At 45.0% G+C, this 27,964-nt stretch overlaps 1 protein-coding gene and 1 long non-coding RNA gene across 13 annotated transcripts in view; both read left to right on the top strand.

Moving 5' to 3' along the window:
• Positions 1–27,964, top strand: part of TJP1 (tight junction protein 1) — a 154,345-nt gene that overhangs the window by 70,238 nt on the left and 56,143 nt on the right. Inside the window, exon 1 of one of the 12 annotated variants that reach the window (XM_015872630.2) lies at positions 13,763–13,786. The exons of 9 other annotated variants lie outside the window; for them this stretch is intronic. Coding sequence is in view for 1 of the 3 variants with exons in the window: in XM_015872627.2 (XP_015728113.1) it covers positions 14,275–14,301 (27 nt within the window). In the remaining 2 variants the exon portion in view is untranslated. Of the gene's footprint in view, positions 1–13,762; positions 13,787–13,899; positions 13,922–14,157; positions 14,302–27,964 lie in introns of those variants that run through there. 2 more of the 12 variants (XM_015872629.2, XM_015872627.2) reach the window with 2 other exon arrangements.
• Positions 16,078–24,286, top strand: LOC107318601. The gene is made up of 2 exons (XR_001557412.2): positions 16,078–16,174; positions 17,597–24,286. It is a non-coding gene; the product is annotated as an uncharacterized LOC107318601 (long non-coding RNA).

The raw sequence follows: 27,964 nt of genomic DNA, 5'->3' as shown, positions 1-27,964 counted from the left end.
TGTAGTGGCCCTTAAGGAAAATTACTCACTGAAGCCATTTATACCAGCTTGTATTTGCAAGGAAAATTAAAAAGAAAAAAAAAAAAAAGATTTTCAGCTGTAGCAGTACAGATTATAAATCCATAAAAGCGAAGATACTTGTGGTGTCTATGGTTGGATATCGCAGGGTGCTTAAAGGAAATCAAATGCTGTCAACAATTCCTAAAAAACTCCCAAGTACAGAGAACTTGGAAGTAAAAAACAAAGAGGATGTCTGAGCTGTCCGTTTTCCTGCTTCTCCCTTTTGGTTCCTGACTCCAGCAGTCATTTTACTATGTTTTGTATGTCAGTTATTTTGTTTCTCTGTTAATTGGCTTTTAAAGAGAGAAGAAATTCTCCTATAGGCGTATGCAAGGCTGACCTGCTTTTTCGAATTCATGCGATATATCTTGGAGAAAGGGATACAGAGAAACCTCTAAAAGCACACACTGTTTGCCAAATGGCGGTAATGCCTCCTGTCAGACAGTAGAAGGAGAGAAGAGGCATAATAAAGCTCACTGTGATTATATAAGAAGCTGGGAAAAGTGACCTCCACTGGAGGTGGGAAATACTTCAGAAAGGTTGTCAATGTGCAGAACCTAAAATTTGGAGAATCATAGAACCATTTGAGTTGGAAGTGACCTTTAAATGTCATCTAGCCCAACTCCCCTGCAGTGGATGGGGACACCTACAGCTCCATCAGGTTCTCAGAGCCTCATTCAGCCTGATCTCGAATGTCTCCATGGACAGGGCATCCCCCACCTCTCCTGGCAACCTGTGCTAGTGCCTCACTACTCTTATAATAAAAAAATCTTTTTCTTATATCTAATCTAAGCCTATCCTCTTTACATTTGAAACCATTTCCCACTGTCCTATTGCAACAGACCCTGCTAAAGAGCCTGTTCTCTTCCTTCTTATAGCCTCCCTTTAGGTACTGAAAGGCGACTCTCAGACCTCCCCAGAGCCTTCCCTTCTGCAGGCTGAACAGCCCTGGCTCTCAGCCTGTCCTTAGAGGGGAGGTGTTCCATCCCTCATTCCATCAGTTTTGTGTCCCTCCTCTGGACACATTCCAACAGGTCCATATCTCTCCTGTGGGAGTTAGGACTCCACATCTGGATGCAGTACTTCAGGTGAGGTCTCACAGTGCACAGCAGAGGGGCAGGGTCACCTCCCTCTCCCTGCTGGTCACACTTCTTTTGATGCAGCTCAGGATACGACTGGCTTTCAGGGCTGCAAGGACACATTTCTGCTTATGTCTTGCCATCCACCAGTACCCCAGGTCCTTTTCAGCAAAGCTGTGCTCCATCCTTACATTGCTCAGCTTCTACTGATAAATGGGGGTTGCTGTGACCTATGTGCAAGACCTTGTGGTTGGCTTTGTTGAAACTCATGAGGTTCTCCTGGTCTTACTACTCAAGCCTGTCTGGATTGTTCTGTTCTATTATTCTATTGCAAAAACAGACTGATACACTGGTGAAAACCCTAACAAATCCTGATTTTTGCTAGGAAGAAACAGTAGGCTTAGGATAATGGCATAATTTAGGTCAGAAGGGACAGGAGAGCCCCAGCCTCCTGATCAAAGCTGGCTCATCAGTGGGTGCAGAGCAGGTTGTTCAGGGCTTCAGCCACTCTGGTCTTGAAACCCTCCAAGGATGGGGATTACACAACTGTAATGCTGAAGGAGGAGCTGCAGTGAAAATATGAAGAACTTAAAAATCAATTTGTCCTTTGCAGTATAGTAGAGCTTTCAGGAAGGCCCAACTGTCTGTTCTGGATGTGGCAAACCACAGTGCTGTGGAGCAGAGCAGCCAGAGGTGCTTCCTGGCACACAGCTCGCTGTAGGGAGCTACAGTGGGGATACAGTGGTAACAGTGTGCTGACTGTGTTGAAAAAGAGTGTTCTGTAGCTGAGAATTTTCTCTATCAAATAGTGTTATTGTGCTTTTTCTATCTGCAGTTTCCACAGAAATAAATAGGAGGTGTTATTTTCAGAGCAACTTATGTCACTTAATTTTGTCTTTCTTAGCAGCAGTTCTACAGCAGTATTGTGTATTTATGTGCCAGCAGTTAATTTCCAAAGCATATAACTCTTATCAAAGCAATTAATTAGGCCATATAGTCCCCTGTTGACGTTTTACTGATGCTGGAAGTTGTTCAGTGGTTAAACCAAGGTGGGTGGTGTGCCTGTGGCACCTCTGGGGTCAGAGCCAGTCTCCGTGCTGCCTGTCCCAGCAGCCACCAAGGAACAGGCAGTAATACTAACCTCATGCGGGAATTCCTTGTGAACAAGGAGTGTGTCCTCCTAAAAGGACCTCAGAAAATGCTTGGAAATGGGATTCTGAAAAGCAGTATGCCTCATGCAATGCATTTTACACTTCCTTCAGACATGTAATATAACAAAGCAGAAGAGCCAAGTGAATGTTCTCCATATTCTAAAACACATAAACTAGGAAGGAAAAGTGAAAAATACCAGTTTTGTTGCAGAGCTGAAGGGATGTGAGGCCGGTGCAGTCCAGAACGTAACATCTGTATCCTGCTGCTGCTAAAACATGGGTGTAGTCACAGTTGTTTGCCCTTTCATTGCAAAGTGGAGCTTAATAAACATCCCTGACAATAGGAGCAAGTATGGCTTAATTACATCTGTTACCACAGACAGGACTGTGCCAGTTACGTTTGCGCTGCATTTATACTTAGAGAAACCAGTTTGTTCAGAAGAAAATTATCTGTCTGTGGATCTGTACTTAGATCAAAGTATGTCTGTTAAATACTTCTTCCACACAGCAGAGAATGAGAAGGGAAAGATGCTATCACAGACTACATCCAATGCTTGTTTAAAACGTTGTAGTGAATGTTAAAAATAGAGAACTCAGTCAATAATTGAAGCATCTTATTATTGTTTCCCCAATCAGTACTGACTTCAGAGGGAAGAGGGGCAGGGGACAGTTTGCACAATAGCTTTTGGATTGCTTATGAAGGTTACTACAATATTTGTCTTGCTCATTCCATGCTCTGCTATGCAGGCAGAAGCAGATTTCTGTGTTTTGAAGAGCTGCTCAAGCATAATTAGAGGCTCAAAATGAGTTGAAATCTCAGCTGGCGGTCTAGCAATTTGTTTTCATGCTGCAAGTCATTCAAAATTTATATGTGCATAACTTTTTGATGGGGTAAGGGGATATCCTCGGTCCAAGCACTCTGTTACACCCCTATTTTTAATCAAGATATAATGCACACAGTGTCCAGTTGTGCACTGTCTTCTGCCTCTCCATGCGGCTGAATGTTCATAGTTTCTGCACTTTGTCTCTCTGAGGCAAGGACTGCTATACAACCATAATAATGTTATATAATGGCGTGTTTGTTTCATCTGTAAAATACTGCAGCAGCAGGGTCGTTGCTAAAAATATGAGACAAGCAGAGCACCGGGACCTTCTGGAGCCCTGAGAAGTGACCATGGCAGCACAGGGCTTGGGGAGTGTGCCACAGGGAGAGCATCTCTTTGTCCCGCAGCTGGCGCAGCTGGGAGGGCTGTGGTGGGGTTCTGTAGTAGGAGGGAAGCTGCCTTGTCCCCAGATGGTGGGGGGCTCTGGCTGGGCACCAGCAGTGCCTGTCCCTCAGCTGCCCGCTCCCGCACAGCCAGCACACTGGGCAGGGGGCACAGCCTGCTGCTGGCTGCCCGCACTGAGCAAACACAGACCTTGCACCAAGCAGTTCCATATGCATGATTTCAGAGAATCTCTGCCTCCTTATATTCAAAGAGCCTTTTAGTGATGGAGTGCATACGTTGGCTGAATTAATGTCTGTTTCAAATACAAGAAACAACTCTTGAAAAATGGGGATGTTGACGCTGTAGAATACTGCCTTTCATCCTGACTAATAATACGAGTATTGGTAAAGCAGAGCTTGCCCAGGTGCTCTTTACTTTGAGACCGGTCGTTTCTCCTTTGCTGTCCAGCATGCAGGGTATGTCAGTAGTGCACTGACCATCTCCACTGTTGGCAGATTTGGGGTGAAGAGGTGCAGGAGGGTGGTGTATGCCTTGTATTTGTCTTTTCAGTCCAGGTGGAGTTAAAAAAATAATAATAAATTAATTAGAAGTCAAGGACTTTATCTGAGACAGTGCATATAACACAGATGCATTCCAGAGACCTCAGCCAACTTAGCTGTGAGATCAGTGGAATTCTGTATGCAGTGAGAAGGAAATATGATTTAGATATATTTTGATGATACAGTCTTATCACTCAGAAACAAAACATTATTTTTTAAAATTAAACATGATACATAATGAAGTTTTGCTTGGAGGAGGAGTTCAAATAACAACATTCACATGTTCAGCATCCACCCTTAGTCACAACATGAAATCCTGTTCAGGTAAGATCTCATTAAGTTGTGCTGTAACACTGTGTGAGCGCAGTGACACGTTCTGAGGCCACGTCCATCTCACAGCTCTGCTGCCTCTCCAGCAGGTTATGCAAGCTGGGGCTGGTGCTGCCCCAGGGAGGCATCGCTGCACACACCCTTGTCTCTGGGCCTTTTATGACCACGCGTGGGTAAAGCTGACCCTGCATACATATGAGCAAAGATTTTGTACAGCTCAGAATTTTCTGTGGTTTTTAATATATTGAGGGCTACTGCATTATCCCAAGCAAACTTAACAAACACTAGATATGATTAATAATCCTCACTGAATATGTTTAGGTAGGTAGTTCCAATGATTTTCCCATGCGAAGCAGACGCTCAGTGATGACCCCTCTGGGTCCCTGCTGTAGGTGAGCTGTGGTGATGTCAGTGCAGTGCTGGCCAGAGTGCAGCAGAGGGGCATCACATGAGCTGCAGCAGCTCCCTGTTCCCTGGCCTCCTTCTGCCCTCCTCCATTCAGATCTCAGCCAACCCTGGCTGCTTCCCTCAGTCTATGGAGCCTGTAAAGAGAAACCACTAATTATCTTCATAATCATTTTGTCAGCACCATTAAGGCCCATGAGGGTGCTGACACAGGTAAAATGATTTGAAATACTTTCTGTGGTTACTCCGGAGCTATGTTTGCTCTGGTTTCTGCATGCTTTTTGTGTATATTGTTAAGAAAAAAAAGGAGATGCGTATTCGTCCTAATAAAGTATTGATGTCATGATACACGACCTTAGAAGAAACATTTGTCCAGTAGTGCGTGTCAGAATAGCACCACTGATGTTCTGAGACATGTCATCATGGCATATCATTGGATAGGAGGATGAGGGGTAATGATCTTCAGTTGCAATTAAGGGGAGGTGCAGGTTGGATATTAGGAAAAAACTCTTCTCAGAAAGAGGGGTGAATCATTGGAATGGGCTGCACAGGGAGGTGAAGTCTCTGTCCCTGGAGGCATTCAAGACAAAGGTGGATGTAGCACTGAAGGACAGGGTTAGTGAGCTTGGTGGGGGTGGGTTGGCGGTCTGACTAATGATCTTAGTTGTCTTTTCCAACTTTAGCGATTCTGTGATTCTATGATGAGTAGTCATAGGATGTTCTTTAGCCTCCAGGTTTGTAACTGGGCCTTCGTGAGGAAAAGAAGTGTTTGAAGGGCTGCTCTTTCTAATAAGGTGCTTTAGAAAAGCATGGGAAAAAAGGCTTAATATAGTATCTGTGGAAGAACTTTGTCAGAATGCGTTACATTCCTCGTAAGAAACCATATAGAGCACAACAGTATCAGGCATCTTGCTGTCAGTTACAATCTCAGCTCGGAGAAGTACCAGAGTTGTGTGACTTGCAAAGATTCTGACACTTGGCAAAACTGACTTCTCCCCATTTCAAAAGGGCTTTCAGAAGGACTTATGAGTTAGAGAATGAGATTTACAGGCAGAGGCTGTATCTTTGTAACAGCAAAGCATAGCACTGAAGGCAACAAGTAAGCTTGTAGGTGCATGTGGAACGTGAAGGGATCGAGGGTCTGCTAACAGCTGCAGCCTGGACTTTGCAGGGAAGCTTTCTTTATTGCTTGTCCCAGCTTTACCTGCTCTGGAAACAAGAAGCATTTCATTCCCCAGGCTTTTGCTTTAGCACCTTTCACAAGGATTAAAATCTCACACGTTTAAAAAAAGATCTGGCAGTTACAGGTTTTCAGCTTGCACACCGGATGGAACTGACAGATGTGTAAAGAAAAGGTTTAGCTAATGAAATGGATATAATGGTGAAGCTTCTGCTGCCTAACAACCTCAAAATATTAGAGGTGAGAAAAGCTCATCCAGATGTGGTAGATAGAATGTCTGCCCTTGCCCAGTGCACGCACAGGGAGCCTGAACAGTTAGCTGCACACTAGAAGTGTTTTTGCTTGGAATCTTGCTGGGCTCTCTGTGTGTGTTTAGCCAGATTAAAGCATCGCACTGACTAGTGCCTCTTGGCATTGCCAGCATGTAGGTTGTGGCGTGCAGCCTTAAACAAGGAACGTTTCTCTGGTAATGCAGCAGAACCTGGAACATTTCTGTCTGCTGATTTCTCAGGTTTAAAGTTGGAGATTGAGATGTACCCTTGTAACATATGCTTGTCTTCTGAGGTGTGAATGTGTACTCAGTAAGCAAGTACACAACCAGCTTTAACCTGCTGAGGTCAGAATTGAGCCCCTGCCTGAAGGCAGATGCCACCTGTGAGGTTCTCTGAAGCTCCTGGTCTGGCAAGCATAATTAAGTTCACAGATCTGTGTGCAGGGAAAGTGCCTGAGTGCTGGACTGAGTCTGAGTCACATGGAGAGAATTTCTGCTGAGAGAAATGAGTGAAATTTAGACCCTAGGATGGTATAAGCAATGTGATGACTGTTAGTACCTCAAATCTCTTTGAACCTCATGTTTATCCCATTGAACATACCCAGTATTGCTCTGTGACCAAATGTCACATTTTTAGATCTTGAACCGATATAGTATTTCATAGTATAAAAAAACCAAACAAGCATGGAAAATGTATGAGAAATTCCTGCTAATGGGACAAAGTGTGAAAAGATTTTCTTTTCTGCTGCCTTTTGAATGAGCTGGTAACAGCTGGATTCACTGAGCCAACACAGCCAACACTACGGGAATCTCCAAACAGAGGAAGTGTGCATCTCAGGATTTCCTGCACCTGCATGGTGCAAATGCATGCGCATCTCACAGGACCTCTTGAAACATATAATGCAGATTTCGTAGGAGTGAAGTGTGCAATCATAGCTCACGTGAAGTGCAGTTGCCTTGCTTTTGTAAGGCAGAGGGTTCCCTTTGTCCTTCAGTTTGGAAGTAATGAGAGTGAAGAGATCTATGTGGTTCAAGCTTAGGTAAATGGTAAGCAGTCATAGGTACATAATCACGTTGACTTTACCAGTAAACCTGGCTTAAAAATTCCCCATCTTTGACCACCTACTCTTGCCTCTGTTCTACAAGAATAATTTTTTAACAGGTATTTTTTACTACCTCGCATTCACATTTAGCCTGACACAGCAATGAAGGTGGTGGGAAGAGGTTCAGGGGCAGAAATGAGTGATCGAGTAACAGCAGGAGAAAGTGGGGCTTCTGTCACATCAGTGTGTGTTGCCTGACGATTTTTGTGCTGTGATACCAAAGCCCAACAGGCAACCAGTGACGTTTTTTTCTTTCCTGACAACAACAGCTCAGGAAATAATGCAATATCCTCCCATGCTAAGCATTTTCTATTATCCTCTCTAGTTTATTGCCACTTGGAACTATTATATAAAGTAAAAAGTTTAAACTTCTTTTAGAAACTTGTTGTGAGTTGTGTTTGCGTAATTAGACTGATTAATATTAACCTCAGTCTAACGGTTGCAGATGAATTGTTCCACCAGAGCATACTGCAAAACCACATGTTGTCCCTGGGAGCTGGGCTTTCCTGCCAATCACGGACAGCCAAAACCAGAGTGTGCAATATCACAGATAGCCAGATGTCTCCCTGGCTGCTGCACATGGGAAGTGCCTGAAGAGCGCTCTTAACTCTTAAGATGAGAAGTATATTACGCGCAGTAAATGTATCTCAATTGAGACTGTTTTTGGTGAAGGGTGAATTATTGAAGCTAGTTGAGCTAAAATTCGTAAGGCTGTGTTCTGCTGTAGCATTTTATAGCAGATTACTATATTAATATATTAATATAGCAGATTAAACTTTTCAGTGATACTGGCTTTGAATGGGAGCCCTCAGAAAGCCATCGTGGACTAGTTGTGACACCGCTGTGCTGTATGGCCATCCCACAGTGTGCTGTAAGAGCTGCACAGGGCACAGAAGGGATAACCTGAATTTCTTCTACTGCCACAAACAACAGACTTTTAGAACTGTTTTTATTTTAGATGCCTTAATATCAGGAAGTAGAAATAAAAACAAGTACCAAGGTGGAGAGGGTTCATAACCCTGTGGGCGTGACCATCAGAAGCTTACTCACCTTACTTACCTCCCCTAAACCTTACGAAAGTCACTCTTACAGAACAGGTGCTGCTAGGACAGAGATACCAGATGAGGTAAAGATTATGCTGGCATTACTGGCTCTAAGCTGCTGTTCCTGCTTTTGAGTGCACTGTCAGTTCCTTGACTTGGTGGAAGTGGGTGTGTGTTTTTTAAGATTGTAGATGGAGTCTCGTGCCAGTTGTTGTAAGAACATCTAGGGGCAAAAATGAGTAGAGAGTTTAATGCCAAAAGCTGAGGCAATTACTGTGAGTTATTGCTTCTAAAGTTCACGTGTTTAAGTTTGTACATTTCTGCAACTACGCTGAAGTATCTAAATGAAGAACTAGGAAGGAAATGAGCTTAAGTTTTGCAGTATTTGTAAAATCTATTAGGGGTATAAAAACGTTTGTTGTTCTGTTTTGATGTTGAATACAGCAACCTTCCCATTCTGTATGTGTGCTGTCTCATTAACAAAAGTGAGTTGTGATGCTTTTCTGTGGTGCACATTGCAAGTGAGGTATTTGTGTTCGAGAAACTGGAGACATCATCTCGTGTTTCAAAATGATCTGGGTTGGAAAACCACTCCCTTGCAGAACCCACGTGCTTGGCTTCATCAGTCCTACAAGATGGGGATTTCTCTTTGGGTTTCATAGAACAGCTTTGTCACTTTGCATTGTGTGCAAGAGCTCCTGGAAAAATCTGCAGTCCAGAGGAGTCTGCCAGCAATTAATTAAATCCATCAATTTTATGAAGCTATCCCTGGTCTGCCTTTCCAAAATCCTTACAGTTTGTAAGTGACAAAGACCTCTGTGCTGACGTGTGTTAGTTCTTTGCTTTTACTCACCGAAGATACCTGTACATGTCAACTGTGGAACCTGTTCTTTTTTGTTTGGGCACACATCTTTAAGAATGAACTAATCCTGTTCTGTGTAAGCAAATTTGAAGAAGAGTAACATTAGGACCAATATTGCATAGGTGTCATTGTCTCCAGTGTAAAACTGCTAAAGTTTTTCAACTCTCTTGGAGTATTTTTACTGTCCCCTCTCAATTAAATAAAGCTGGAGAAAGCAGAACAATGCAGAATAAGTGTATCTGGTGTTCTGACATCCAGTGGCTGCTTGTAGTGAAGCATTCTGTAAAATCAGCCTTGATCAGCCGCAGTGAATTTCAAGTACACAGCCCCATTCACAAAGCGTCTGTCAATGGGATGTACTTTTACACAGCACTGCTGTAATGAATTAGCTCTGCTGTCATGAACCAAGATTAAAACTTACTGATAACATGTTCTTGTGTTCCCAGACTTTGTCACTGTACGTAATAATAGGAATGACAGAGATTCTCTAAGACTTGGCCAAAACCAAGGAGACGAGGTTTCTTTTTATAAGGATATCCTAAGATAATAACCAAAGAGTTTACCCTGTGTTCTCTTCAGCTCTACAATAATAACTTCTTTTAATATTTCAAATATGGAAATAGTCTTGCATTGCCCCTACGACCTACTTTCAACTCTATTCATACACTTGCCATTTGCTTAAAAAGTGAAATGCTGTTCTGCCTGAACAGAAGAGCCTTGCACTATGTTAAACCTAATATACTTTTAGTAATAAATAAGACATAGCGATGAATATAGCACATCAGGTGTTTGAGATTCCTCACTGGTGAAACAGGTTTATTCCCTGTCAGGCTGTATTCAGCCTCTGGTGTGTAGCGAAGGTATATGCTTTCACCTATTAATTAGAGGGAAATTAAAGATGGGATTTTGTCTAACAGTTGTACTTTGTGAGGGGCAATGAGGTATTGGAAGACTCTATTCACTATAATATTGAGCAATTATCTGCAGTGTTTTTAGATGAGGGACCTGCAGTGGATCACAGCCTTGTAGAGAGGAAGGTAGGAAGTAAGCTTTGGTCTGTAAGCTTAGGAAGTGAGCTTTAACTGCGTGTAAGGAGGAGGAAGATAGAAGTCATTACTAGACATTGTTTCTACACTAATGTGTTTTTTTTTTTCCCCTAGGGACTTGATTTGAAAAGACTAAAAAAATTATGTAATATTAAGCACATGAATTTCCTAATGATTTGTTTAAACCACTTCCTTATTTCTTGAGGCAAAAAAGGTACTTTCTTCTTTTGTGGTTTGCGCTGTGAATTCTGATTTTCAGTTCCCCTTTTCTCTTCGTTCCTGAAAAGCTGAAATCAAGTGGCAATTACAAACAGAGAACATACGATATCAACCCAACTGCTTGGCATCATTGATCCCAGACAGGCACATTTGTAGCTATTTTCCCCCCAAACTACTTCATGCTGCAGTAAAAACATCTGATATCTTTGAAAGATCTGCTACGAATTGTTTTCTTTCTGAGCCACATGGACCACGAAAACCACAGGAAGTTGTCTCGGTAGTGGCTGTGGTTCTGCAGTTTCCTTCTTCCTCATCTTTAAGTGATCAAAACATTTCTTAAAAAATTAAATCAACATAGAGAATAGACTTCCTGTTCTTGCAGAGTAACAGATACAGAAATAAGGATTCACACATCGGATTGCCCTTCTGTGTCCTTTGAATCAATTTAAGTTTGTGGCTTGAACCGTACTGATCAAAGCAGTTTTATTTTTAACAAGAAAGTGCAATAGTACTTTTTTTAGACGTCTCTCGGTGGCAGTCATTTTAAAGATGAGTACAGTACTGCTGTTATTCAACTGTTGGTTTCTCAGAGTTTTCTCTCTAAAGACAAAAAAGCTGTCCCATTTTCAGGACCTAAAAAGGCAGTATCAGAACTGTCCTTTAAAGTTTGATTCTTCCATTAGACCTTGAGGACGAGAGCTGGTATACATCTACCTCACTGAATGTATGCTCTGCAGTGCATGTGGCTGCATGGACATTGTTGTGCTTGTCTCTGTTCTGCTGTTTATCGCTGCAAGTGTGTGTGTGGATGTTTGCTGTTGTCAGAGACTTTTATCAGGCAGTTCATTTCTAAACACATTCAAAAATGTGACTTTCTCATTTCAGAGGTGAATTTTGTAATACTTGATTCAGAATTTTTGGGGCAAGGTAAATAAGAGGATCAGTCAAGGTTGTTTTTTTTTTCCATTTTGTACAATGATTTAGGTTATTCAACCAACATTTGTACAACATTTGGTTTGGTGCTTTCCGTACTGTGGTGGTAGCTTTGCTTGTCAGTAATTTATTAATGAAGAGATAAAAAAGTTCTTCTAAAGAAGAATTTGAAATGGCTGCAGAAACGAAACCTGCTTTCATTAAAATATCTATTAAGGCACCAATAAGTGTGGACCTCTTACTGATGCTCAGAGAATGAGTTGGCACTTCTGGCTCCTCTGGTTGGTATCACCAGCAGAGGTGGAGCTGTACACAGCTGTGGAAAGAAGGAGAAGGCAGGAGAGGAGGGAGAAAGGAAAGGAAAGGAAGGAAGGAAGAAAAGGAAATGAGATTGAAAAGAAGGAAGGAAAGAAAGAAACAAATACGTGAGTCTTTTGGGGCCAGACCTCTTCCAGCCAGGCAAGAGGTCATCTGGTATCCACTGCCGCATGTTCATTGCAAACTCTGCTGGCAGCTCTGCCTGGTCAAGTAGTCTGCATCCATGATGACTTCAGAGTATGTATATATGGCATTTGGTCAGCCTGTGTTCTGTAAGGTGCTACAAAAATTGCACCTTCTTTTTGGTGGAGCGTGGGGCAGACATAAGGCAGGGCTGTGTACTTGCTCTCGCTTTTCCTTCTTCAAGCTTCTTCTCGTGCCTCAACACCTTGAAATCTTCCCCCTCCTTCCTGTTGTGATCTTAGCCTTTTCCTTCCTGCCTCCTCCAGCAAATACGCATGTGATGTGGGCATAAAAATTGTCGCGTTCCTCCTTCGGCGTGCAGACAGATTTAAATATCTGAGGCGCAGTTACTTCTAGCAGCGCGTAACTGAACAGATCTGCAGTGTGTTCGTGTGGTGGGGTCAGCTGAGGGACTTAGGCAAAAGGAGAAGAAATCCTGATGGCCTCCGTGCCTCCAGACACTGTGGGAGAGGACAGGGGCAGGTGTACGGCAGGGCTACTCAGTGCTGGCAGCTTTGGGGACGGGGACACAACCACATTGTGCTTGTGCCTTGAGGGGTGCTGGTGGGCCCAGCCCAGGCAGGAGGTTGTAGCCGGCCGGGCCCCACACAATGTGTCCTCCTTGCCACGGCCCTTCCCCCTTGGTTTCAGGCTGCTGCCTTGGGAATTTGCTCCAGCTATTTCCTGGAATATGGATTTGTTTATTTTCAAAGGAGAACAAACACAAAACTCACACGGAGGCTTTGGGCTGGGCGTTCCTTTGTAAAGCGGTGTTTTGGCCATTAACTTGTTGCCTCTTTGGGGAATGCAGATGCTTCTGAATCGTGCATGGAGCACTATGGCAGCTGATAGCGCCTAAAGCGTACAACCGCAAAAGACTGGAGGCCCCGATACAGTGCCCCAGTAGGGCGCTGTGCTGAGCTCTGGGGTTTCTCTCACCTGTGCTGCTCTCCTCCCAGTAACACGGTGCCAGAACTAGCACGAGACATCTCTGTCTGACACTGAGAGCGAAGCGGGGTTAGCACGGCTCTGGGTTGGGGTTAGCACGGCTCGGGGTTAGCACGGCTCTGGGTTGGGGTTAGCACGGCTCTGGGTTAGCACGGCTCTGGGTTGGGGTTAGCACGGCTCTGGGTTAGCACGGCTCTGGGTTGGGGTTAGCACGGCTCTGGGTTAGCACGGCGCTGCGGCCGGAGCAGAGCGGGGCCCCGCGGGGTGCTGGGTGCGGCCAGGCCCCACACCCACAGCTGGGGCGGTGTGTTTAGGAGGCACTTATCTAAATGGAAAAAGTACGTTCGTGTGATTTCTTTTATTTCTTAAATAAACACTTATTTTGAAAAAAGGCGCCTAAACCCCTAAAACCCCCAAAGCTGCAGCCCGCGGCGCCGCACGGAACGCTGAGGCCGCCACTTGTGGCCGGACCCGCTCGGCTGTTTTCGGTCAGCGCCTTTGTTCCTTTATCTGGACAACGACACGAGCCGCCGCCCGCCCCGCGGACAACAGGGGGCAGCGGCAGCGCCTGGCCGGGCTGAGCCCCGCCGCTGCAAAGGGGGTTATAGCGGTGTGGGCGGCCCGGCTCCGGGCTCTCCGCTCCCCGCTGCGCCGCCGCTCCTCGCCTCGCTCCCCCCGCCCCGGCTGCGCTCCGGCATTTCAAACCGCCCCCCGCGCTCCCATAGGCTGTGCCGGGAGCCGCCGCTCTGCCCCCGCCGCTGCCGCCCGCGGCTTCGACCACCGCGCGGGGGGAGCCCGGAGGCCGGCGGGTTCTACGGTCGCTTCTTCGTCGCGCGACGACCCCCAGGGGTGCGGGGCCGGGAGCGGAGGAGCCGCCAGCCCCGCAGGTGCCGCCGATCGGGGAAAGCCGGGCCCGGCGTTGGGACGGGGCTCCGTGCGGGGCGGGGCGCTCCCCCACACGGCGGGATGGGCCGCGCCGCAGTCAGGAGCGTCCGGGGCTGCGCGGCACGAGGCGCCGGGAGGTGAAGGGAGGGAACGTGAGGGGAGGTGATGAGCGGGTGTGAGGGGAGCTGAGCGCTGAGCGGGGATCGCGGAGCGGGCAGCGGCCGCCGCCCTTCGTAGCTCCGGCCCGGGGGAGAGACCCGGCACTTTGGTCAAAGTTGGGGCTCCGCTCTCCTTCTCCTTCCTTCCTCCTCCTTTTTCCCCGCCCCTTCCCTCGCCGCCCGCCTCTCTCCTCCTCTTCCTCCTCCTTCCTGCCCGTGGGATGTTTATTTGGGCGGCTGCGTGAGGCGCGGGAGGCGGCGGGGAGCCTTTCTCCCCGCTCTCGGTACTTGCGGGCGCCGTCTCCCTCGTCTTGGGGAAAGGAGGAAACAAAATGTCTGCCAGGGCCGCGTCCAGCAAGGTAAGGCTCGGCCCGGTGGCGGAGCGCTCCCCGCATTAATCCCCGGCGCGATGCGGTGCGGGCGGCCCCGCCGCCTCCTCACGGCCGCTCCCCGCTCGGGAGTCGCGTCCCGGCGGCTGCAGGGCTCCCTGAGGTGCGGGCAGCCCGGCCGGGCCGGGAGCCGGGGCGGGACGGGGCCTCTCCGTGCGCTGAGCGCAGCCCCGCGGACCGGCCGGGCCGAGCGAGAGCGGGGACGGCTCGGAGCCCCCGGCCGGGGCCGCTCCCCACCTGTTGGACGGGCGGCGGTGGGACGGCACTGCGGGGAGGTGGGCAGGGCCCGGGGAAGGGGCCCCGCGCGGGCGGGGCAGAGTCGCCGGGAAAGGCCGTGTCCCTTTGTTGGGGGCGGACGGCGCGGGGAGCAGCCGGGCACGGCTCAACCGGGACGGGCCGGTAGCGCAGGATTCTTCGTCCCGCTGAATCGGGCGGCGGCCGCTGACGCGCGGTCACACGCGGGCGGCCCGGCCCGGGAGGCCGCACCTGGCGGTGCCGGTACAGGTACAGGTACGGGTACAGGTACAGATACAGGTACAGGTGCACGGGCGGGTGCCGCCCGCCTCTGCCGTGAGTAACTCGGCGCGGCCCCGGGGGCAGGGCCGGAACGGCGCCCAACAGGTCGCTGCCGCTCCGCCCGCGATTACGGGGCGCTCGGAAACAGGTTCGGGTTTGAATTTGGAGCTGTCGTTCGGCTGCGGCTCCTGAGCGGCTTCGGCGTGACGAGTTCCAGCCGCACGCGTGCCGCCGCCGGTGTTTGCTCTCGGTGAAACTCCGCGGTTTCGGTCTGATGTCACCTGCTGGAACGCGCCCGGCAGCGACCTGCGGCGAGGCACGGCCCGCCCCGCTGCGGCCTTGGGGCTGGGAGCGCCCCGCTGCCCCGAGCATTGAGCTGCGGCCCCGCGGGATGAGCCGGCACCCACCGCTGGGCGGGCGGCGAGGCTGAAGCGCCCGTACTCGGTTGCGTTCTGGTTTCTAAGTATGCATCGGAGATTATTTTTACTACATATTAACCGATGTGTACACAGAAATATCAGCGATGAATGTATGCAGTTAGCAAAGTGATTTATTGTGTGTTACATTTCAAACCGGTGCTGTCACGTAAGTGTGTGGATGGGTAGGACGTACTTTTACCTTGATTAAATACATTTGTGTTAATAGAAAGCACGATAGTGAAGGTTAGCGCTGTTTGTCCCTATAACTAGTAAGCTTGCGTTGGAATTGTGCTGCGTGAGGAACTGTGGGAAACTGCGTTGGCTTAAATGTTGGACACTGTGCTCTCTTGTAGAGCTGTTGCGCTGAGCTTCCACCTGTAAGACAAAACTTTGTCTTGAAATATGGCCATCTTCCCTGGTAGTGGAAAAATAACATCCCCCGCGTGTGTGCACTGCGTCAGGGAGTGGAAAACAAAAGAAACTCCAAACACTCCAAACTTCTGAAATATGCAGGCGTGACCTCTCTTATTTTTGGACTGGTGTGTGTGCGTTCTGGAGGAAAACCGAGCGTTGCCTCTCCCTTTAGCAGTCACCTGATGCTTCTTCAGGTCTTTGGCACTAAATTGGCACCGTGAGCACATGTGCATGTTTATGATCGCAGCCCAACTAATTACGCTGGAACTTATCTTAATTTAAGAGTGTTGCAAAGTTGTCTGCTGCTGCTGTAACTCTTTACTGCTTTATTTTCAGACCTTCTTTTTTTGTCAAGGAAGATCTTGCAGCCTGTAATTGTCTCCTGTTGAAGTTACTGCCTGTCTTCTTGCTCCTAATTTGTCACATAACATCGTCCAGGACTGGGCTCTTATGTCTACAGGTCACGTGAATTTCCTTGTCAGAATTTCCTGTCAGTATGTAGGCAGCGTAATTCTACTTCAGCTAATAATTCCTGGGCTGCTGATTGTAGCTGTAATAGTTACGGAGAAGATAGAGGAGAGATGATAAATATTTCAGAAATACGAGAATATTGGAGGACTCCTGTGTTAAGTTTCAGGTCTTGTTTCCTTCAGTCACCCCTCCGGGCGCAGTATCCAGTTTCTCATTTTGAGGGGTGTAGTGCATTAAAACAAAGGGTGTGAATGTTTTTCTCTTAACAGAAGCTTTCCTTAACATACTTGCTGGCTTCTGAGGGTTTGTGTCCGTGCCCATGTCTGTGTCCATGCCCATGTTTATCTTGGCACGCTTGACCAGCGGAGAACTAAAACAGTTTTTTTTATTAGCTCAGTAATTCTTGATTTGTACGTGTGGGAATCTTGGCTGCCATTGCTGCGTTACACCCCGTTATCAGCAGTTCCTGCTGCCTTCTGCTCCCTCTCGTTTTTGGTTGCTTGACTTTTTCATAGCTATGCTGTGAAAGAATGTGCTTTATGAAGGTTCTCAGTGTTTGCTGTAGCTCTTGGTAGTGTACAGTGCAAAATGGTGGGAGAAATGAAGTCTTGCTTGCCGCCTAATCTGGTGGTGGCCATGATTGTAAAACACTGGGGGCCTAATCTCTTCTAATGTAGTCTCGAACAATACTAATGGATGCTGTGGGAATGACTGTGTCAGGGTATTAGTAATGAGATGTAAAGCTCTCCACCTTTAAGCTGAGGGCCCATATGCAGTCTGCAGTGGGTTTTAAAAAGAAGGGAAGAGTTCCTTAGGAGTAAATGCAAGGAGAATTTTTGATTCTTTGACCTCTTTTGTATTTTGAACCCGAGTTCTTGACTTTGTTCTAGTTTTAAATGCATGTGCAGAGGATATTTCCCTTCCCCTCACCTCAGTCCTGTAATTAATTGGATTTTTGTTCTAACTGCCTCTCCAGCTCCAGGCAAGAATCTGTTCCTGCTTCCATCAGAAGTAGAGAAATGGGTCACAGTAACAGTTCAATACTTGCAGATTGCTGGGACTCCTTGCTTCCTCTTATGGTTTTCATAAACATAGCTTAGTGTTCTAGCCAAAATCATGTTCAGAGACACTAATGACTTCATTCTCTGTAGAAGCCATACACACCAGCTTTTCAAGTGTGCTTTATGCTATGCATAAGCCTACAATATAGGTTTTGTAACAGTGTTTTGTTCTTCAATTTGAGACATTTATAAACACTAGAATGTTAGATCAGTTCTCTTAATGTTGGTGAGATTCTTCAAGCAAAACTGTAAAGAAATGTAGAAAGCGCATGTGAAGAACTAATATGAAGTACTAGAAACAAGCTGAGTTAATTTAACATCAGAAATTACCTTCTGCTTGCTGCAAACAATCCTGTAACATTGGATTTTGATATTGTTCTTTAGGTTGTGCTTGGATCCTGGAAATTACTTCAATTTACATCCTGTTCTCAGAAAAGAGATTACCCAGAACTTTTAAAACTCGGATTCATACAATTACGGTGATAGGCAACTGCGGCTATTGAATGGCAGACAAGGTGCTTTTCTCCTGTGTCAGCTGCATGAGAGGAGCTCAGAGCTCTACAGTCTGTACGTTGTTGTGAAGTATGTATGGAGTTTGCCTCTAGTTCGATGCATGAAGATGAATGTAAACAAAGATTGAGATCTGACTGTGCCTGGGAGCGGATTTTATCTTTATAGGATAGAAAATCAGTAAAACCTTATCAGTGAGCAGCTAACTAATCCTTGCTTCGAGGGAGGCAACTGGAAATGGGTGGTTGTGCTTCGTAGGTATTTTAAGGCACATATCGCACTGTTGTGTACTGTGAGAATGAATACAAGGCTTATGTCATTGTGAAAAAAGACTTAAAAACACTCATCCAAAACCAGCTTCTGTCAGTCAGTGGTGTTCGGAGCAGGCACCCGGCTGCCTGCAGTGCTGCCGGCCATACCAATCAGCTGGCAGGGTGAGATAGGATCTTCTCCCGTTCTAGAACTGAAAGGAAAGGTGATGTGTAGTGCACTGAGCACATCTGGTTGGTCAGCGTGAAGGATGCAAAGCTGTATGTGTCTAAATGTGAAAAGTTCTGGTCTCCGTGTTCAGTTTGTTAACAGGGAGTCAAACTCTAGACGTCTGTTTGAGTTAATTGGTGGTACTTGGATCAAAGGCTTGTTTTTTACTTTATAGGATATTTGAAGTTACATAATCTGTACAGCAAGCTACCCTCTGGTGAAGAAAGACATCAGTCATTTGTATCTCTTGAATTTTTCCTGGTCATAGTATAAACGCAGCAAAAATTAGTATCAAGCTATGTTCAATGTTTTCTCAGGCAAATAATATTGCTAATGACTTCTTCAGTGAACGTACTGATTAAGCAAATAGCCATAGGGAAGTCTCAAAATGAATTCTGTGGTTCTGTGCCTTTATGTATGTTGAGTCCAAATGTCTTGGAAACATTGTCTTTTCTTATAATTATGCTATTTTAGGGGCATATTGTTCAAATATGTGTTCTGTATTCACAAACACGGGGATGTTCTTGCTTCAAGGAGTTGTGCTGAGAAAATGAAGAAAGCATTAATTTGAATGCTGGCAGATCCAGTTTGAGTCTTGTGGATCCAGCAGAGCAGTGAGCACTGCCAAGGTCACAGGGGTAGAGACTTGGCTGGGGAAAATGGTGTCTGCTTCTGTTATCCATGGATTTTCCTTGCGTTGAATGCCCTTGGGGAACTGGTCGGCTCTAAGCAAGTGTGCAGCACTGGGTGCTTCACTCACATCTGCTATTTGTAACTCTATGGGATCTTCAGTATTCCTTCAGAATTGTTTCTAGCCTTTCCCCGCTAAGATTTCTTTTTTTTTAGTTCACTTGTATTTACAAGTATTAAGCACAATGTAGGTGCTAAGAAATTAAATTGACATCATGTTTCAAAAAGTATTGATATTCTCAAGGGTATTTAGTAATCTCTAACAGGATTCTTGTTTCCTGATCTGCTACAAACAGATGTTTCTGTCCTTTTGTGGTGGGGGAGGGTAAATTCAGTAACATGGTAGCAGTGGGAAGCACTGCGGTAGGAATTCACCTTCCTATGAGAGAACTGCTTTTACCCTGTTGGCCTGGGTAATTTGCTATAATGTGTTTTCTTAGTTAGGTTTCCATAGCAGAAGAGCAATAATGGAACTTGGTGCTACTCTGTTAGTCCTGTTGTCCCTCTCGCCTAACTAAATATACTAAATGCTGACTTGCTAAAAATAGAAATTATGCAAAAGTAGGCAGCTTCATTGATTTGTAGCTTCCTTGTGTTCCTCTCCATTACCTTCTGCATTGAAGATCTTTCTTGGAGGCTTCCTTGCAAAATACTTCCCTTTACCCCTGCTCAACCAGGCAGTAATTAGTTTTCAGCTCACAGTCCTGTGGGACTGCATGGCCTGTTCTTGCCTGGTTTGAATGGGGTCCAGTAGCAGCGTCTTTCCCTCTGCCCTACTAGGTCAGCAGTCTTTTAAGAAATGGTCCAATTTCTTTACTCGCACTGAGTGGAAATGAGTGTGCTCTACCACTCTGGAGAAGATCTGATTGTCCAAATTGAACTTAAATCCTTACATGTTTTTAAGTGCATTTTCCACGTGAATGTATATTTTTCATAATGGGTATTTGCACAGTGGGATAACAGCAGCCACAGTGGGAACTAATATGGAATTACTATACTTCAGATTAATACTTGATTTGGTCTTCTAGCAGGCTTTCTTTAGAAATGAATCTGTAGAGCAGGACTTGCAATGGATAGATTCTCCTTGGCAAAATTGAAGTAAGTGTGGAAACATGATTGTCTTCAGTCATGCTGTGTAGGGTTAAGTTGTCTGTAGCAGAACATAACAGTTCAAATTACTGAGACTGCAGAACTCAAGGAGAAGTAACTCTAAAAAGGTGGTACTTGACTGCGTTATCAAACAATTAGTCATGTGTAATTAATACGGGATCAGAACAGCACCTGGGGCTAAGCATGCCAAGTTATTGTTTATCTGAACAATTTCCAAGGCTTGTAATAAATCTGTAATTCATGTTCACTTTTGATGGCTGGCTCCCCCACAATTCTATCTGGGAGAAGGCCAGGTCGTGTTAACTCTTTTGGCACGGGATGCTTCTTGAAAAAATGGGTCTCACTTGACCCAGCATTGTTCCTGTGTGTCACTTGGAACAACGTTGTTCTGTGTAACACCATGTAAGGTAGTTTTCCTGGTGAAGCCTGTGAATCTGAATTCCTTGAAATTGTATTTCTAGTGGGTATTAAGATCTTGAAGCCAAGCGTGGAGGCATGGCTTTCTGACAAAAGAATTTGTGTTTCCTTGAGAACTGAGATTGAGTTGTGGAAGGTGATTGGCCATCCTCTGCAGGATAAGCCCCTCTGTGAATAACAGGGTTACGATGGAGAGGAAATTCCTGGAGGGTTATCTCATGAGAGAATTAAGTGGGCTTCATTTTGTTTGTTTTGTTTGACTCCTTTGAATGATGTGGAGTGGATTAATGCTCCCCAAACAGGGAGTATTTAGCTAAAGGAAATGGGAAAGGTTCGCTGTTTATAAACAGCATAGCAGTGACTGGAACCTAGAGTACGTTCTATCAGAAGTGGATGAGATGCTGTAGATGCAGTCTGTAGTACGGCTGTGTACGTTTCCTAGTTGTGCTATTGTAGTTGTGTTGGGGGAGGTTAGAGGGTAGATGTCCCCTAGAGCTGCTAAGGAAACAGCTGAGGTTCAGTTAGGGGATCTACCTGTGAAAGCACCTTGTCAGTACGTAACTGAAAATTTCATTTGTTGTACACAACTTGCACCCACTGACTGTCCAGTTCTGTTTCTTATGTGGTGAGGCTGAAAAATAAGTATTGCTTAATTGGAGCATGAAATATCGTCTTGTTGGGGGGGCAATAGAAAGTTCTTGACTTTATATCTGAATTCTGTTTATCAGAGTTTTGTTTACACTATGGTCAGCAGCAGATCTTTGGTTGTCTGGAAGGATGATATTTGCAGTGTCACCTTGTGGGGTCCATAACCAAGGAGCCGTGTTATTTCTAAGTTCTGCCTACCACCGGCTTCTTCCAATACAGTCACTTGGCTGAGCATTGCCTTTGCCATTCGGTATTTCATAGACCTCACTGAAACAAAACGGATTTTCACTCCTTTTTTGCCTCTGCCTTCCCCAGCAGTGAGAATCTTAGCACAAAAGCTGAGGTGTCTGGACTCTCCAAGTGACTGCTGTGAAACCTAGTGTTCCATGACTAAGGCTTACTCACAGAGTTGTCTCATCAGGACTTACTGAATAGCTGTATTTGAAGATTGCAATTAAAAATGAAGATGATGCAATCAGACCCAGCCTCTGAAAGAACCATCATAGGAACTTAGGTGTGCTGCTGAAATTGCAGCTGTATGTTTTTATGTATCTGTAATGCTCGCTCATCTGCTTGTTGCTGCTTTCTGTAATGGAGCTGAAGGCAACGAATGGGGAGAAGGAAGAAAATCATAATAAATTTGAATTTTAAGGCAAACAAGGAATAGTTTGAAGGACAAAGTTCTACAAAATTCTAGCTTGTAAGACTCCAGTGCAAACTGGACACACTTCAGAACCTGCTCCAGGCACTTAAAATGAAAAGTGTGCAAAAGTTCAGGTGGGAAATAATCCCTGACATTGGCCTGCTGAGACTATGGTTAAAGTCCAGAAAGAGAGAATAAAACATGTTGGAATGTGTCTACTGCTTATCCTTTCTTGTTCTGCGTTTGGAAATCATGAGAATAATCACAGTTGCTGGTTAGATGATCCTCCTCAATTATAATATTTATCTGAAAAATATTCCCAGGTAGGTAGGGAAGGGCAGTATCCTAAGTATGAGGATGGTTTAGCAAGCTGCTTCCTCTGAAATTCCTCTCTATTTATTTATTTTTTAAGTATTGCCTAGACAGCCAACAAAGCAAGTCTAACCCAAAGTCATTGGTTGTGTTGGTGTAGCTGGTAGTTTAGGTAGGACCTAGATGGGATGCAGGTGAATGAAGGGCTCACCTTTCTGAGAGTGTTCTGTGCTGTTTCAAGGACTGGAGGCCCTGAGCTCAGTGCTCATAGTTGTGCATGGGCTGATAGTTTAAGTTAGTTCAAAAGGTGATAACAATTTCTGTAAAATGTAGAAAAGACACACGCTGGCATATGGCAGCTCCTGTTGTCTTTCTCTCCATGGCTGAAGCATTAAGTGGGGTGGTCAGAAGTCCTTGTTTTCAGGCTCTACCTTTCCCTTCCATGTGAGAGGGAGCACCGCTCCAGCAGTGTCCCCCACACCCTGTCTGATAACAGCCATGTTTGTAATGAAGTGTCAGGAATGTGGCTTTCCTTTGCATGTATTTGCTTCCTCAAATATCTTTCCTGCCCTCCTGTTTCTGGGGAGGAGCTGAGATGTGGGTGTTACGTGTTGGGAAGAACTGCAGACAGGAATGGAAAACGCATGTGGATCTCTACTAAATCCCTTTTCCTTCTACTGCTTTCCAGGTTAATTCTTCACATATGCTAGTCCCAATGTCTCTACTGCTGTGCTGTTCCCAGGAACCCATTCTGTATTCCAGGGTGGTGTTTGCTTATGTTTGCCATCCGAGATACAAGCTGGAGTAATACATGCCTTGTTCTGAATGAAATCTTGTAGTCCTTGTCTGATAGCTGCCTGTCAGGAGGAATTCTGGGGTGATAGTTGATGTAGACCAAAGCGTACATTTCTGTCTTTCAAAATGAAAGGAATCTCTTTCCCTTTGAGGTTATGTAAGTTAGAATTGATTCATCTGAAGTAAAGCGGTGCAAACGTGAAAGGTTTTCTTACTTGTTGCATTGTCTGCTGTCTGTAAATGCCTCTTTATCTCGGGAAGAGTGAACAATGGTAAGAAGGCACCACTGACAGTCGCTGAGGTCATTGTTCCTTCAGAATGGCCAGTGTTCTGGCTCCTGCCTCTTCCCTCCCAGCATTATGCGGATATCTCCTAAATGGTTGGCACACCGCTCATGTGAGCGCTATCTTTGGCTGTGCATCCAGCTCCACTGACATCAGGGTGGGATTTCTGTGTCACGCTGTGTGTACATTCTAATTTGACGTGGAAGCAGAAAGGAAATGTCTCTTAAACTTCACCTTTAAGTTTTGCAGTGTGCATTTTGCTAGGCTGAACTTCTAATTACATTAATCCTCTCATTCACGATTCTGTTGTAACTTAAATAGCTATTGACAATTAAAAAAATAAATGCTTTACATGAAAGCAGGCAGTCAGGGAAGTCCTGTATGGGCTTTTTTTTTCCTTTTCTGCAATCAAATTGAGAATTTTTGTGATACTTTATATTTTTCAGTGATGTTGTTTCCTTCCTTCTCCTGTGTACTTAAAGAGCATGAAGTCTCCTAGTGGGAACTAGCAGAGATACGCTTGTTAGTGGATAACAGCTCTGTGCTGAAGTAAGCAGGCAGTGGTCATCTGTATAGCAAAAGGGCTTCACAGGACGGAATGGAGTAAATAGTGTGTGGTGAGTTACAAATGCTGATGGCTGTTGGGTGAGCTCTGTTGTCAGGTGGGTGTGTGATGGGAGAGAAACGTGGGTCAAGCAGCGAGTTGGAGCAGCTGGAATCTACTGCAGTGCTGCTGAGGCTTGTGAGGTAGGCAGGCTGATGGGATCCACTGTCCTGTTCCGTTGCCCTCCATCCCCCCTTTGTTGCTGGAAGACTAGAGCCGCTGGCTGACTTGCTTTGCTGGGAGTAAAATACTTGGCTTCTGAGTAGCTGGAAGTAAGCATTTCACTTTTTATTTATTTATTTTTGGTAGAAAAATACCACTTTCCAATTCACAGGGAGCCACCAACTTAGCATGAATCCAGGTTTTACCTTCTCTACCTTTTAACTCTGAAATGGGGCCTTCTATTGAGTAGGTTTAGCTCATTTTCTGTATGGGGAAAAGTCAGTTTTCTGTAGGATGCTCAGCATTTTGGTCTGTTTTCCTTTAAAAAGGATGACAAAAAACAGAAGCCACAGAACTCAGTTACTCAAGAGAGCACTGATGACAGTGTCAGGAGAAAGAAAAAAAAAAAAAAAAAGAAAGTAGCTTCATTTTTCTCTGTTGGAAAAGCAGACTTTTCCATGTTTTAACGTTCCTGTATTTTTACAAATTGTATGTAATCTGTAGCTCACTAAAACATAATGGCTAGGAACTGCTGCCCTGGCCCTGCAAGCTGTGTAATTATGTTGCTTCCAAGCGATAAGCCAAGGCAGTTCCCAGATTGCTGAGATGCCTGGAAGCGCTGACCTCTGGGGCACTCCTGCTATGTGGGGACGGCCGCGGCCTGCGCTGCTGTGCGGGCCTGTCACGTGCGGACTGACTGCAGAAGGCTTTGATGCAGCCGTGCTAAGAATGCTTTGCTGACTGATGGGCACTTCGGCTACCGGCTGGGAACAAAGCTGGCTCTCATTCCGTGCGTCTAGCTCCGTATTCTCTAACTAACAACGCTTCTTTCCTGCTGGTTAAGGCACTGCTCTCGTCTGGGCCCAACTGTTGACTCGTCTCCAGTTAAATTGTATTCTTCTTAGTTTTCACTTCAAAAATAGTCATGTGTGAGAGTTTTGGTTTGTGTGGTTTGCTTAGAGCTGCTGCAAACAGGCAGCTTGCAGAAGTTGATGTGGTGGCTTGAAAGGGCAGGAGGATTAGGGGAGGGGAGTGTGTGACTGGGCATGAAGGGGGAGGGAGAGGATTAGAAAACAATGGTCTTTTATTCGTGATGACCAATACGGTGAGTAGTGGTTTGCTGAAATGGAACATGCATCATGAGAAGTTAGAGATCTAGTGTCTTGTCTTGAATTGCTGGGAAGAACAGGAGGAAGCTGATAAGTAAATGTTATCTTTTGTGCATGATGCTGAACGAGCGTTGTGTACAGTAACTGTACTGCCAGTACCTCCTTCGGTATGAGAAGTAGGGCTTGGGCACTAATGGGAAACTAAACTGACTTGATTTCTTTGTTTAATCTCTTTACTTTTATTTAGTTACATTAATAGTTATTAGTGCAAGTCAGGCACTGAAAGAGGAACGATAATTTGAAAATAAGAAACTCTAATTCCAGTAGCCTGACTGGAATGTTACAAGGATCAACTGCTTTCTGAATTCACTTAGAGAATCCTGCCGCTGCAATTCGGGGTGCTGCATGCTCACCTGAATTGAAAGTCTAATCCAAACAAGCCTATATAATAAGAAGCGTAGTAGTGCATTACTAACAGAACAAAGTTTACCAGCTCACAACTTAACCTTTGACTCTACTGATTGTGTTTATGTTGAATATAATATCTTGGTTGCTTGCACCTTGATTCTAAGTCTGTTCAAGTTTGAGTTCAGTAGGTTTGGATTAAACAATAATAATAATTTTCTGCTGAGAAATTGAAAATGTTCAAAGTTTTTCTTGCTATGTTGAAGCTTTATGTCATTTTTAGAGTTGACCTTCTGTGCAGCCTGCTGTCATTGTCTGCTTGGAGGGCTGGCAGTGACTACAGGTGTTCCCATCTGCTACCACTGTATTTCCAGTATCTTTCTAGGGCTGTACCTGAAAGGAAAACGTCTCCCCATTCCTGTGTTCACCAACCCAAAGCTGTGTGGTGCTATTAATTTCTGCCTTTTTTATTGCATTGTAGTGAAGTTGTGAGAGTGTAATTTTTAGGATGAATAGGAAGAAATTCTATTAATCACAATCTGGAAAGTGAGACAAGATTCTATTACAAATGGCTTTAGAAAGATTTGAAATAAGTGGTGCTTTTTGTTAATTTATTAATAACCAGATGATTAGTCAAAGCATTTAAAATGCAGACTGTCTTTGCTCTGATAATTACAAAAGTGTAATTCAAAAATAAGTAATTGCTGGTCTGGAAGAGCAGAAAACAGATCAGGGTTTTTTTTGCAAAATAATTCAGTGTGTTGCGTCCAGGATGTAATTCTGGAATTCACTTAGAAAATTTTGGTTGTTTTCTTATTTAATTCCCTGATGCTTCAATGCATATTCAATGCGCTGTTGCCATTAGAGGTGGTGTGTTCATCTGGCATTGGTAGGCCTCTTCCCTGGAAGATTTAATGCCTGTCGTATAGTGTGATTAGCTTAAATGTACTTTTTTTCCTAGCTTGGATTTTAATCTAGATGTTTCTTGTGTTCAGTGTGATCCTGAAATGTTTGTACCTTTTTTTTTTTTTGCATTGTAACTATCTCGTTATCTTCTAATGCTGCAAGTAAAGTAGATCTTATCCCATGGAGCGTTTTGTTTGTTTTCCTTTTGAGAGGAGCGATTTTTGTTTTCTGCTGAAAGGAAGCATTGCCAAAGACAGTGAAAGCTGCCTGCTGTAGAGAGATGTGACAAACTGATCTTTCTTGCCCCCCATCCATGGCTGACTTCTGAGTGTTCTTCGTGTCACTGCAGTTATTTAAATAGTGTTGTATTGTTTATTTTTTTTTCCTAATGCTCTTCTTTCCTATTTATTTCCTTTCTCAGTTTATTAAGTTGAGCCAGTTGACTGAGGGGGTCAGACAGAGCAGTACAGGTGCCAAAAAAGGATATACAATAACGTACATGCAAGTGTATGTGCTCCTCCAGAGTGATGATTGTGAAGACAATAGAGCCAAGGCTAGTCTGAACTAAAACCTCACTGGGGCTTTAGCCTGCATGCAGAGCTTTTGGACTTGTAACCTAATATTGGCTTAGGCTTCTGGCCTCCCCGTGGCCCTTTTGCTGCCTCTGATACTTGTTAGCACATCAGCAAGGTAGGATGGAACATCCATTTCTCTGGGGCTGTTTTTGTAGGGGTGTTTTTTTGCCTACTGAAGGATGTGTGGCATCAGCCCTGGATTTGAAGCTTGTTAAGCCTGTGTACCACAAGTTGAACTTAAATGTGTTGCAGAATGGCAGCATGTTATATACACTGGTGTAGAAATGAATTAGCTCAGGTGAGAGGAGGTGATGATCTCTTGTCCTTGACTCATGCACAAGCTGGGTCTTGGCTGCAAGGTGGCAGTTGCTCACCCCTAGCTTGTGGACTGTTCTCAGCAGTAAGGCATATTCAGAAGGCAGGTAATCAATGTTACTTTGCTCTTGTTTGTACCACTTATAGTAGTTTACAGTATGTTTGCAGGAAGGCTGCAGCATAATTGCTGTGGTTCTTCACTGTGTTAAGAAATTAAGGGTGGGGCCTCAATGCAGCTTCTGTTTTCTAAATGCTTTAAAAATAGGTAGGGGATAAGAGGTAGTATGAGTAAATGTTTTTTTTTAAATCATTTCTATTTGGGTATTGAAACACAGGTAGTCCTTTTAAAGCTGTCCCTTTAAGTGATGTGGTTCTACAAAAAGGTTGGCTGATGTAACTTCATTGTAGTGGAACAATGCTTCCTTCCCTGTATCTAGGCAGTCTAATGCCTCCTGCTCTGAATCATGCTTTTCTGGCTACGTGGTGAGCCACTTCGTCTTATTAACTCAGCAGAAGGCTGATTCCTTGATATTTATTTATTTTTTTCCCTGAGTTTTAGGGAGCTGAATGGCTTGTCCTGAGAAATGTGGGACTTCTTGTTGCTCTGGTCAACTGTTAGGGCAGCTAACTCCAGTTTTGTACAACCACTAGTGTGTTCATTTTGTATCTGAAGACTGTTTGATGAGGCATTTTTCCTGTAGATCAGTTCCTTTTCCTTATAGTTTGGCTCCAGTTGTGTTTTTCTAACCTCAGTATAGCTCTGATGTCTTGAGCAAGAGCTACAGGT

Source organism: Coturnix japonica, chromosome 10 (assembly GCF_001577835.2).
Source record: "Coturnix japonica isolate 7356 chromosome 10, Coturnix japonica 2.1, whole genome shotgun sequence".
NCBI lineage: Eukaryota > Metazoa > Chordata > Aves > Galliformes > Phasianidae > Coturnix > Coturnix japonica.
Note: the sequence above shows the minus strand (reverse complement) of the source record. Positions and strands in the feature narration are given on the sequence as shown.